Source organism: Dryas octopetala, chromosome 2 (genome assembly GCF_963921425.1).
Source record: "Dryas octopetala chromosome 2, drDryOcto1.1, whole genome shotgun sequence".
In the NCBI taxonomy this organism is placed as follows: Eukaryota; Viridiplantae; Streptophyta; class Magnoliopsida; order Rosales; family Rosaceae; genus Dryas; species Dryas octopetala.
This window is the reverse complement of record NC_141367.1, coordinates 26380079-26392654: the sequence shown is the minus strand read 5'-3', so window position 1 is coordinate 26392654 and position 12576 is coordinate 26380079. Positions and strand designations below refer to the sequence as shown.

General features: G+C 39.3%; 2 protein-coding genes across 3 annotated transcripts; both read left to right on the top strand.

Annotated features, from left to right (window-relative positions):
* Positions 1–254: 254 nt before the first annotated feature.
* Positions 255–5131, top strand: DIS1 (Actin-like ATPase superfamily protein). Its single transcript, XM_086231930.1, has 9 exons — positions 255–700; positions 841–1300; positions 1496–1642; positions 1992–2084; positions 2281–2400; positions 2512–2622; positions 3312–3437; positions 3554–3652; positions 4586–5131. Exons 1-9 carry the CDS (start codon positions 654–656, stop codon positions 4664–4666), a joined length of 1284 nt encoding a protein of 427 aa, XP_086088056.1. The 5' UTR covers positions 255–653; the 3' UTR covers positions 4667–5131.
* A 711-nt stretch (positions 5132–5842) lies between these two features.
* LOC147294848 (RNA-binding (RRM/RBD/RNP motifs) family protein) lies at positions 5843–10627 on the top strand. Of its 2 annotated transcripts, XR_015120544.1 has the most exons (3): positions 5843–6082; positions 6810–8995; positions 9841–10627. XR_015120544.1 is itself a non-coding variant. In XM_086233230.1 (2 exons), the coding sequence occupies exon 2, from the start codon at positions 6861–6863 to the stop codon at positions 8835–8837; it is 1977 nt and encodes a 658-aa protein (XP_086089356.1). In that variant the 5' UTR covers positions 5843–6082; positions 6810–6860; the 3' UTR covers positions 8838–9275. The 2 variants fall into 2 exon arrangements, 1 of the variants encoding a protein (XP_086089356.1); XM_086233230.1 differs by lacking the exon at positions 9841–10627 and having other exon boundaries at positions 6810–9275.
* The last annotated feature ends 1949 nt before the right edge of the window (positions 10628–12576 follow it).

Sequence of the window (12576 nt, the reverse complement as noted above, 5' to 3'; positions counted from 1 at the left end):
TAGTTTGAAGTCGACCGACCAGATCGTCAATACCGAGAAAGTTTCTAGTACAAGTGCACAAGTTACAACCACTGTAGTATTGCATTATTTTAAAACATATTCCAGGGGTCCCACAATGGGTCCCCACCAGAGCTCAAATCTGACTGTTGCTGTACCTTGCCAAGGTAACAGATCAACGGTCAAAAACAACGTCGTATAAAAAACCAAACGACAAATCATGACTAGCCAAAAAGAGAAGGCAGATAAAAGAGAGGGTGGGGAATAAAAGCATCGAATCGAATCGGAGGAAAACGCAGAAGCAGAGAAAGAAACAATGATGATGAAGTTGATGAGAGTTGGTGTTGGATTCAGTCTATATGGTCGTGGTCGTCGTTGCTGAAATGGGTGGAATAACAATCACAACCACCAACTGTGACTCCAAGCTACCAAGCTGTGCGTTGAGTCGCTGCTTTCGCTTCCGATCCAAGTGTGCGTCACCATCAACAACAACAACAACAACAACAACATCAACATCAACACCACCAGCTTCCTCTTCGTGCTCTCTATTATTGCGCTCTTCACGACCATGATCATCTCCTCCCTCACAGTCTCTATTGGATCTCAGCTGCAGATCCACCAAAATCAAAACCAAGACCACTTTCAATCTTTTTCTAATGGACCCAGCTTCTCGTCCTGCTGTAGTAATCGACAACGGCAGTGGGTACGTAATTCGCACACAGGCTGTTCCATAGAATCCTCCATTGGTTTAGAATTTCGATTTCACGTATGCGCACCACTTGTTTGATGAAATTACCCAATGAAATTCTGCTTCATACGAACGTTTCTATCCATTTTTTGTAGGTATACTAAGATGGGGTTCGCGGGTAACGTCGAGCCGTGTTACATTGTTCCGACTGTAGTAGCCCTAAACCAATCGTTTTTGAACCCGTCCAGAAGCACCTCGAAGGGTAGTTGGCAAGCGCAGCACAATGCTGGCGTAATGGCTGATCTTGATTTCTTTATAGGGGATGAGGCTTTAGAAAGATCTCGATCTAGTTCTATTTACAATCTGAGCTATCCAGTTCGTCACGGTCAGGTCGAAAATTGGGATGCAATGGAGCGGTTTTGGCAGCAATGTATATTCAACTATTTGCGTTGTGACCCTGAAGACCATTATTTTCTTTTAACTGAGAGTCCGCTTACTGCCCCAGAGAGTCGTGAGTATACCGGCGAAATTATGTTCGAGACTTTCAATGTTCCCGGGCTGTATATTGCGGTGAACTCTGTACTTGCTCTTGCAGCTGGGTACACTACGTCTAAGGTTGGTATTGAGAATTCAAGATTTTGTTGTTACTTTTTGTGTTATGAATTACGCGGGTGTGTTGTGTTAATCATACGTTAAATTGTGTTAGGAGCTTCATCGAGTTCTTTGCTCTTCATTAAATTGTAAAGTTCTAATTAATGTATGTATTATGTCTTGATCTTTTCCTCTTAGATTGACCTACAGTTTTCTTAGTGTGAGATGACAGGGGTTGTAGTGGATGTTGGAGATGGGGCAAGTCATGTTGTACCTGTTGCAGAAGGTTATGTTATCGGGAGCAGCATCAAGTCAATTCCGATTGCCGGGAAAGATGTCACTCTCTTCATCCAGCAGCTTATGCGGGTATGTTTTCTTCTATTCTCACTACTAACCGTGCATTGATTTTTTTTGTTATTTCCCATAATGTCATTATTGTCAGTTGCATTCTTATTAACTTTCTTGGCTTCATAACAATGATAAGCTAGGGCTAGTTGTTAGAACCGAGAGCTTATACACACTTATGTTATATTTATGATTGGCTAGAAATAGAAATGACAAATGATATATGTAAACCCATACTATATTCGGCATATGAACTTTGACAAAATTTCGTTCTCCATGTAATTACACGATAATGGTTTTTAATTGTAGTCATGACTAAGATTTACAAATAGAGGGTTTGTATACTAATGATTCCTTGCATTATGTGCAGGAAAGAGGAGAGAATATACCACCAGAAGACTCCTTTGACGTAGCTCGCAGAGTGAAGGAAATGTATTGCTATACTAGTTCTGACATTGTCAAGGTCATCTTTACTTCCATATTGATTTAAATTGAAGACCTTGGTACAAATGGGTGTAATTTCTTTATACCCGTTATAACTTATAATGAGCTTGGACCAAGTTCACAACTTCTTATGTTACTTTGTCCATTTGTGTGGATTTATTTTTCAAATCTGGAGATTATTTGATGATAAACTCTTGTTTCTTCAACGATTGCAGGAGTTCAATAAGCACGATAAAGAACCATCCAAATATATTAAGCAATGGAGAGGCATCAAACCAAAGACAGGGGCACCCTATACTTGTGATATTGGCTATGAACGATTTCTTGGCCCAGAGGTTCAACACCCCCCCCCCCCCTCCTTTAGAGGAAGTAATTGCTCACTTGCTTCTTAATTACTGCTTGTTACTAACCTTGTTTCTGATAATTTTCTTGACTTTTTTTAACAGGTTTTCTTTAATCCTGAGATTTATAGCAGTGATTTCACCACTCCCTTACCAGTTGTGATTGACAAGTGCATTCAGTCCGCCCCAATTGACACTAGGAGGTCTTTGTATAAGGTGAAGTAGGCTGGAAAACATTATGAGAGTTTGTTCATATACAAGCTGTGTTTTAATTGAAACAATAAGAATTAATATTATGTATGGCTTAAATGTGGTGATTGGGGCTTCTAATTCTGTTCATGAATAGTTACTCAATGGTCTTTGGGCATAGGTTCAATTTTGTTCTCTTCATTTATGCCTTATTATCACCAACTAGGGTTTGGTTGGAATGATCAGGCCCATGGTTCGCTCCTATGTGGTCTGGGGTTCAAATCCCCTCAAGGTACCTACTACCTGCTAGAGTTTCCTGCTTCCTAAAGATTTGCAGGGTTCGGCAGGAGGCCCCAGTTTCAAGCCCCGGTCCGCAAAGCGGGTTTGGGGGATTTCTGGGTATCAAAAAATAATTTATGCCGTACTATCTGAGCATTGTTTCGTACAATTGCATTCAACTGTCTACAATCATTCGATTCTGAGTTGTTTCCTTGTTAAACTCTAGCACTGATTTCCTCCCTTGTGTCCATAGTCTGGTGTCTGAAATGTTTTAAGCTCCAAGGTCCAATCCTAGTCCCATGCATTTTTTTTCTTATGTGAATTCGCAAAAGACTATGGCATTATGCCCTCATGAATTTTGTAATCTTCATTTCTTAAACTTAGTTTCTACATACAACTTATCGATTTAGTCTTATTATTGTCACTCTTATTCTCAGAATATCGTGTTGTCTGGAGGTTCAACCATGTTCAAGGACTTCCATAGGAGGTTGCAACGGGATATAAAGAAGATTGTGGATGCCCGGCTTCTTGCATCTGAAGCTCGAGTTGGTGGGGAAGTAAAAGTAAGCATTTTTTGTTTCAGATGTCTGTGCAATGTGTAATTTATCTTTAAAATTGTGAATGTCTGCAGTTTAGTACAACAAATTTGCTTGACTTTTATTTTTGTTTGGGCCTGCAGTCACAGCCAGTGGAAGTGAATGTGGTAAGCCATCCCATCCAGAGATTTGCAGTTTGGTTTGGAGGCTCTGTACTTGCATCCACACCTGAATTCTTTGCGGTAAGAATTTCTTCTTCCAATCTGAGGGATTGATGATTATTGCATTGCTTTCATTCTTTCTGCAAAGCTTTGAATTCATATTCCACTTTGTTTCCATATGTTGGACCTACCTATTCTTGTAGTAACTTGCATTCTCATTGAGTTTCCCAGTTATTTATCTATTTAAGTGTACCCAATAACAACTCCTTCAGATTAAAAAAGATTTTGGGTACTGTAGGCTGACACAAATTATTGCTCTATGACTTTCTTCCTACATCCTGAAACCCTCAGATAATTATGATGTTTATAGGGGTTTGAAACCCTTATATCAATGTTTTGTTGATGGGGTTATTGACTATATCCAATATCCTGCAAATTGAAGATAAAATTTGATTGATTCACCCACTACTCATGATGAGTTATGCCAGTTAAAACTGAGATGAAAACAAGTATTATCTTATTATATTTGCATGACTTGGGATTTGGGCATCACAATACTTTGACACTTGAGACCAAAAGAGAGTTTGGTGCAATTTTTGTGTAGAAACAGTATATGATATTCCTGGTGGCTGCTTTTAATTAGACCACTCCTTAATGTTGCTAGATCTGTGCAATCCCATCATGTAGGGATCAAGAGGTTTGTCCCATTTGTCCCTTATAATGCCTTTTGCTATCATAACTGGAGTCAATTTATTCAGAAATTGAATGGCGTCAAGTGGAACTTTACTGATCATGGAGGAGATGGGTAACGCTGATACTAAACAGGGTTGGCAGCCATCTCCTCTCCAAAACCACACACACACGGAGCGTTTGATATTTCTGCAACCTTAGCATTTGATGCTGAGCTTTCACCTTCTCTTATGCTTATAATAAATACTGCCCAAGTTTTTTTTTTTTTTTTTTTCTCTTGCTAAATTGTTCTTGTTGACTGAGAAGTTTCTAATGTGTGTACAGGCTTGCCATACAAAAGCAGAGTATGAGGAATATGGTGCAAGCATATGTAGAACAAATCCTGTTTTCAAGGGGATGTATTGATGCAAATATCCATCAAATAGAATGCTTCTTCATTTCCGCCTCCAGCATGCTTAGAAATTTACTTCCTGATAGGTGGTGTAAAATATAGTTACTCGATGTGGGGTTTTCTTTTTGTAATGATTATTTCATTAGCGGGCAATAGGTCTCTTAGAAGCCAATAGGAAATAGTTTCCATGGACCACGGTGTTGCATGTTCAAGTGGCCCTGAAGAATCAGATGAGAATCGTGATTTGGGTAGACATGAACCTGTCTGAATTGCAGTTTTGGTCTTCAGCTTAGATAGAGTTTGCTCAAAATTTTAATCCTTTCACTTTTGTTTTTTCTTTGAATGATAATTACACTGGCGTACATTTCAGGTAGGTAGTTCCATTCTTTTGGATTGGAATGTTTCAGTACAATAATTTCTAGTTTCTGTTGGATATATTTTCATTTGCAGACATTTGTTACAGATTGTGTATAAACTTCATTTTGAACGAGTTAAATAGTTTTTGTGATGTAGAGGTTACCAACCTAGGAATCTCACAGTTGCAGCTGAAGAGACTGATTCAGGGTCTCATTCGAATTTAATTAAAGAAGTTACCTAGACCTGCAAGTAATGATAAAATGTTTATTACATTAATTATGTGCACACCATTGTCCATATCCTTTAAAAAAGGCATATTATAACCAGCATTTTGTATCACAAACCTTATAATTAGGTTCCATCCCTTTTATTTTGTATTACGTCTCATGTAACATGGTAACATATGATGTTAATATAAATAAGAATTCATATATCTATGTATTGTAAGAGATACTCATTTATAATTTTCGTGGTATACCTAATTTTGTATGTCTTGGGGCTTGGGCTGCTTTGGATAAGCAGTGGGTAAAACTAGTTCAGCCCAGCAAAAGAAAATGTAGTTACTAACTTACTACTGGTAATATGTAGACGATTTAGGCGTGACCAACACTCAGTTCTGCTTGACCTATTAAAAAAACACAGAGTTCTGATAACGTGATTTGTGTGGTGGAGACCACATCAATAGCATTTTAACAATTTAACATTTCAATGAATGAAGTTTGACTATTAAAAGGTAAGGGTCAATTTTCAGTTTTGTTGGAGGCTCAAATCTTAAGTGTAATAAAAAATAAAAAAAAACAAAAGAACCAAAGGAGAATATCATCGTGTATTACAAATTTACAATCTACAATTTACAATTTTTTACAGCCCATCAAGAGAGGAGAGGAAACTTGGACTTTGATCCGCATGGTATCACTGTAGAAATTGCGTAGAAAAGATAATAATAATAATATGTAAAAAGAAAGAGGAGAAGAACAGCCGTAGTTGATTGATGAGAAAGAGGAGGCAGCTGTGAGTTTGTCGGACCCTTTGGTAGCTAAGAGCCTAAGACCCCAAGACAAAGCTGAAAGATAGTAAGACAACCTCTGCAATCTATCTTCAAATTTCATTTTATGGTTGTTTTCATAATTTTTGTGCATTGTTTATTACTTTATTATACGTTTCAGCTACAGATTTGGTACTTTTAGCATTGCTCTAATGTTAAATCTCTGCTGGGTCTTTGTGTTTTCTGTCTGTTCTGTGAGATTTGCGAAGTGGGTATTGTCTACTTACCTGTTTTTTTCCTGATTGTGCGGTTTGGTTATTTGGGATTTCATTTCGTTGCTGCGATTTTATGAAGTGGGTGTTAAATTTTTTATCTTTTTTGTTATTTAGGATTGGGGTATCTGATATTTAAAATTTCTCATGTGATTTTGTGAAGTAGATTATGAGATCTTTGATTTACGAAGTTCGATTATGGAATCTATGATTTCCGAAGTGGGTTTTGATTTATATTTTCTCAGCTATTTATGACGAGGGTGGTTTATTAGTTATGATCTCTGCGACTCTGCTGGGCGGGTAGCGGACATTTCCTTGCTGTTGTTCTTTTATTTTATTTTTTTGTATGAATTAATATTGTTTTCTTGTCGATGGTGGTGGAAGTTGCACTGTTTTGTAGATAGAACTATGTGGATTGGGGTCCTCTTTCTTACTCTCTGTGGTTAAGAATTCTTGGATTCAAATCTGTATCTCTCCAGATTTCTGGTGCCTATGAGATGGGTCTAAGAACGGTTCTTTTTCTTGCTTCTGTATATCATATAGGTTGAGATAGAGATTGTTCATCGTCAGTCTGCTTGATATTGGCTGGCCTAAATGGATCCGATGGCTGAAGAGCAAATAGATTATGAAGATGAGGAATATGGAGGGGCTCAGAAGCTCCAGTATCAGGGGAGTGGAGCCATATCTGCACTCGCAGATGAAGAACCCATGGTAGAAGATGATGAGTACGATGATCTCTATAATGATGTTAATGTTGGAGAGGGTTTCCTACAGATGCACCGGTCTGAGGCACCACTCCCACCTGGTGGTGTTGGCAATGGAGGAATCCAAGCTCAGAAAACTGATGTTCCTGAACCAAGAGTTCAAGCTGGTGTCTCTCAGGAACTGAAAATTCCTGGGGTTTCAGTTGAAGGAAAATATTCTAGTGCCGGGGCCCAGTTTCCTGAACAGAAGGATCAGCCACCAGTGGCTAAGGAGCCAGAACTGGGATCCACAGGTTATGCAGGAGGGGCTTCTGGATCACAAAAGGGGAGGGTTATAGAGATGACTCATGATACTCAAGCCAGACATATGGGGTTTCAGGGGTCAACAACTGTGCCCAACATTGGTGTTGATTCTTCTGATATTACTGGAAAAATTACTAGCGAGCCTGTTCCATCACTGAATTCTGGTACTGCTGGTCTTCCAGGTGTTACACAGATGCCAGCTAATCAAATCAATATGAGGGTAAATGCTAACCGTCCAATGGTTAGTGAAAACCAAATCCGGCCACCCATTGAGAATGGTTCAACCATGCTGTTTGTGGGAGAACTACATTGGTGGACAACTGATGCTGAGCTTGAAAGTGTTTTATCTCAGTATGGGAGGGTCAAGGAAATTAAATTTTTTGATGAAAGAGCCAGTGGTAAATCCAAAGGTTATTGTCAGGTTGAGTTTCATGATCCAACTGCTGCCACTGCATGCAAAGAGGGAATGGATGGTTATGTTTTCAATGGGAGAGCTTGTGTTGTGGCTTTTGCTTCTCCACAAACTTTGAAGCAGATGGGAGCTTCTTATGTGAACAAATCCCAAGGCCAGACTCCGTCTCAGCCACCCGGAAGAAGGCCTATGAATGATGGTGCTGGGAGGGGGGGAGGCATGAATTATCAAAGTGGAGACACAGGGAGAAATTTTGGAAGGGGTGGATGGGGACGAGGTGGACCGGGAGTACTCAACAGAGGTCCTGGGGGTGGAGGACCAATGAGGGGAAGAGGAGGGGCCATGGGTGCAAAGAACATGGTTGGGAACACTGCTGGCGTTGGAGCTGGTGCTAATGGAGGAGGCTATGGACAGGGCCTTGCAGGTCCTGGATTTGGAGGTCCTGTTGGTGGTATGATGAATCCACAGGGTATGATGGGTTCTGGTTTTGATCCAACATATATGGGTCGAGGAGGTGGTTATGGAGGGTTTCCAGGCCCTGGTTTTCCTGGAATGCTTCCTTCATTTCCTGGTGTTAATACAATGGGACTTGCTGGGGTGGCTCCTCATGTAAACCCAGCTTTCTTTGGCAGGGGAATGGCAACTAATGGGATGGGAATGATGGGTTCTTCTGGAATGGATGGGCATCATGCAGGGATGTGGAATGACCCAAGCATGGGTGTGTGGGGAGGAGAAGAACATGGTCGAAGAACTAGGGAGTCAAGTTATGGTGGTGATGATGGTGCTTCTGAGTATGGGTATGGAGAGGCAAATCACGAAAAAGGAGGAAGATCAAGTGCTGCCTCAAGGGAAAGAGAACGGGGATCTGAGCGTGATTGGTCAGGAAACTCTGAGAGGAGGCATCGTGATGAGAGGGAACAAGACTGGGACAGGCCTGAAAGGGAGCACAGGGAGCCCAGGTACAAGGAAGAAAAAGATGGTTACCGAGAGCATCGGCAGAGAGAGCGTGATGTGGGTTATGAAGATGACTGGGACAGAGGTCAGTCTTCTTCAAGACCGCGGAGCAGGTCCAAAGCAATGCCAGAAGATGATCATCGATCTCGATCAAGGGATGTGGATTATGGGAAGAGGAGACGATTGCCATCTGAGTGATACAACTGGTCCATTTTATCCTTCTTTAGCAGGTCTTTGAGACTGTATAATATATGTTCTGACCCTTATTGTGTCTAGCCTTGGATAGCTACAGTGAATCTGCATTGTTCCTCTTGGTTTCGATGGGCCCACCTGCAAACGCGGCTTTTGAGGAAGAAGTAAGTTCTACCAGTGTGCATAGGAGGGAAGGATCGGTTCCCCCTTGCTTTTATACTGCTTTCTACAGAACATTTAGATGTGGAAATTAATATTTGTGTGCTTAAAAACAATTAGTAGCTTTAATAGCCTACCAATGAAGATATAGCTGTGGGTGTCTGGCTACACATATCCTGCAGCTGTTATCTTATTGGTTTAATAACTATGCTGCCCAATCGTTCTTCAAGACAATTGCTTTCTTGGGTTTGTGATATTTATAGTTTGAAAACTTCTTGTGTTCTATGTGGTCGTGGGAGTTATTTTCTCGATTTATTTTATTTCTTGTGGAGCATACGTTTGATCTTAGCTGAAAGGTTGAGAAAGACATTGGGTGCCAAAAAGAAAAAAGTGATTGTTTCTTTTCTTTTCGTTTGACATTTAACTGATGTTTGTTATATATACATACGTTGGAATGCTTGATAAGATTTGTACGCATGGTGTGGTGCTTGACTTTGATTGTCTGTGTGTTGTAGAATGATATATTCTTCCTGGTTCGTGTAAGTTTTGATTGGTAAGTTGGTAGGTATGAATAGCTTTGATCTGCAAACTGTAAACATAATTGGGGAGGGAGTTGCTTGATGTCATTGCTGTCCAATGTGTCTCATTTTGCCCAATGCCAATAGGGAAGTTTAATTACACAATGGCTTAGAGACTGTCAACTTTGATTTGCCATGCTTCATTTTTGTCTTGCTTTTCTTTATTATTCTATTAAAGTGGCAGAAATAGACTATGAAAGGTGGTGTCTTGGCAGGTTATTTTTATTTGATGTCTATTGACATTCGGATTTTCTTTTAATCATCATATCCAGGGAGTAAAGTGGGCAACTCTTTCTTTTCATGATTGAATCAGCCTGTGCTGGTCACATGGTGGAAGATGTGTTGCATGGATGCATTGCCAAGTGTGCAAAAGAAGCCTTTGACTATTTTGGCTTTCACCTTATTTTCTTGAAGCACCACCTAAAAATCTGTATTAGTGCTCCTGCCACAAAATATCTAGAAAGAGTGTTCTCAAACTAGTGAAATATTAAATGGAGACTTGTCAGTGTGCATGTAAAGGACTGAATTTCTTTGTGTAAATATAGACTTTTTGTATTAGGTCCACATGTAATGCCCTCTTTTGTTGTTTTTATGACTGTATTAGGCTTACTAGTGAGCTTGTAAAAGTCTTGTACTGAATTTGATGTGCTTAGTTGTCCATATTCAATGTGTTGTAACTGTCAAGGTCTGCACTAGGGAGTCAGGGTTGAGCCATTAATACATTGTACCAAGAAGCCGCCGTGCTAAATTGTAATTAGTCTAGTGAGATTTTTACAACCCAGTTTCTGTTGAAGCAACTTCCTGTACAGAATCTTAATTTCGTTTTTTGTATAATGTAAACTGCAAGATGTACTTGGGTATAGGGGTGATGAGTTGTGAATCAGTGCTGCACTGTAAATGAGTTGGGACTGAAAGGGTTGTTTAGGGTTTGTTTCTCTCTTCACAGAGGCCTATGCTGTGCTCCTTATGTACATTTTTCCCTTGGACATAGTTTTGTACTTTTCCTCATGTATCAATTCATGTTGTCTGTTTCTTCTTCTTTTTTTTTTTTTTTTAATGAGACAAATTGTATAGTTTCTCAACAATGTATATTAAAAATTTGGTATTTAGTCATGTTTAGTGTATGAGAAGCTGCATCATTCTTGAAGGAGGCGTCCTCTGGAAGCCACTTGCCTTGCATGTCTGCCTGTTGGTACTACTTGCTTGATGAAGTCTTGAAGGATTTTGGGTTTTGTTGGAATCACCAGTATATAGTGTTTGCTGTATCTTAATTTCTCCTTTCTGTTTTGTTGTATTTTTATACTAGTATCCAGTAATTATGCATCTACTATGTAGTCTTGCTGTTGTTTGAACTCTGCCGTTATCTTGGTTTAAATTTCATAGTTGGATTCACTTTGAAGTTTAAATCTCCTGTTATGAATTCAGAATTGGCAATTGATGGAATGATTTGGCAAGAAAAAGTGGAAAGACCCATTTTATTTCCAAATTAATGCTCTTTTTACAGTAAAATAGTGACATTTATATAATTTGGTGTTTTGAGCTATATCTTTATCTTGGAAGCTGGTTCTAATTATTCTGATTCTGAGTACTCAGTAGTTGAGGCCACTCATGTGGTTTATTTTTCCAATTACATCATGGATAATCCTTTATTCCTTTCATACTTTAACCTATGAATACTTGTTTCTATTTGACTTGCATCTTTGAGACCTGTTTTTCTGCTTGTAGCATACAAGTAATTTTGATTTTGGAGTTATGTTACTAGGTGTCTTCCTTGCTTTTGGTTGCATGGTTTGTTTCTCCTTTAATACAGTTCCACCGCCTTGATAATTATTTCTGTTTTGTTCTTAATGAGATTCCATTACGATTCTTGTAATTTTTAAGCAGCAGGTTGGAATGTAAGTTAGGCACTACAAATTAGCTGCTCTTTCGTTCCTTTTCCAACGTTTAAAGTATTGTCATCTTACTTGAAGGCCATTTTTTGGCTTTAGAAAGATGTTTGTTAGGGCCTCGCAAGGTTTGTGTTGTGCATGGTGACCGTGTGGTTTTGTGAACCCATATGCTCACACAGTCGCACCTTTTTTGTATTAAAATATGTTTTTTTTTTCTTTTTAATTTGAAGTGATTGAAAAGGTTCCATAATTTGGATTGCTATTTTTATTTGTATTCTTATTTTTAGGGTTGCTACTTAATTCAAGGTTGGCCTTGGATTTTGAGATCAAACTATTAAAATGGGGTTCATACATACTCATAAAAAAATAAAAATAAAAATCATTTAGGATTATTTTAAATTTTGAAAGAATTTTGTTTTGTTTGTGTTTCAAGTAGAATAATATTTTTGTGAACCTCCTTCTTCTTCTTCTTTTTCTGTTAACCTCCACAGAAACTCAGCAACCACTCCCTTCTCTGTCGATTAATGCACTCAGTCCCTTTACTTCACTCTCACTCTCTGCTCTCCAATGGCGACATTTCTCTCCAATTCTCTTCCTCCTTCACTGCTCTTCTTCTTCTTCTCATTATGCAATTTTGCAGCTCAGGCCGTATAGCAGGACAGCGATCAGACGGTGAAGACTTTCATTTTCCGAGTCGACAGGCACTCTAAGCCGTCGATTTTCCCGACCCACTACCACTGGTACACATCGGAGTTCGCCGACCCACACCATCCCATACAAACCCAAGAATTTGTTTCCCTCATTCAGATCCCACCTATCTTCTTATTCTACAAAACCCCATTCCCCACCCCACGTCTTGAGATCCTTCCTAGGCTGCACTGAATTTTATTTTATACATTCATCTAATTAGTTTTTCTTTAAATTTTCCATCCTCTCAAAGGTCAAAATGTAAATAATTGAGGATGGATCATGGATGTCTCCCTAAGGCTGAAATTTAAAGAGCTGCCACTTGAACAGAGATAAAACAGGAGGGAGAGGGAGAGAGAGAGAGAGAGAGAGAGCCGTGAAACACTTACCAGATTCCATTGTGGATGTTATCAGAGACAAGTCAGCCAAAGT

Bases quoted from the DNA above. Each gene is read 5' to 3' on its own strand.
- LOC147294848 (XM_086233230.1), top strand. From the start codon at position 6,861: ATGGATCCGATGGCTGAAGAGCAAATAGATTATGAAGATGAGGAATAT.
- DIS1 (XM_086231930.1), top strand. From the start codon at position 654: ATGGACCCAGCTTCTCGTCCTGCTGTAGTAATCGACAACGGCAGTGG. The intron at 1,301-1,495 runs GTTGGTATTGAG...CAGTTTTCTTAG, and splicing joins CTGGGTACACTACGTCTAAG to TGTGAGATGACAGGGGTTGT. The intron at 2,623-3,311 runs GTGAAGTAGGCT...TCTTATTCTCAG, and splicing joins CTAGGAGGTCTTTGTATAAG to AATATCGTGTTGTCTGGAGG.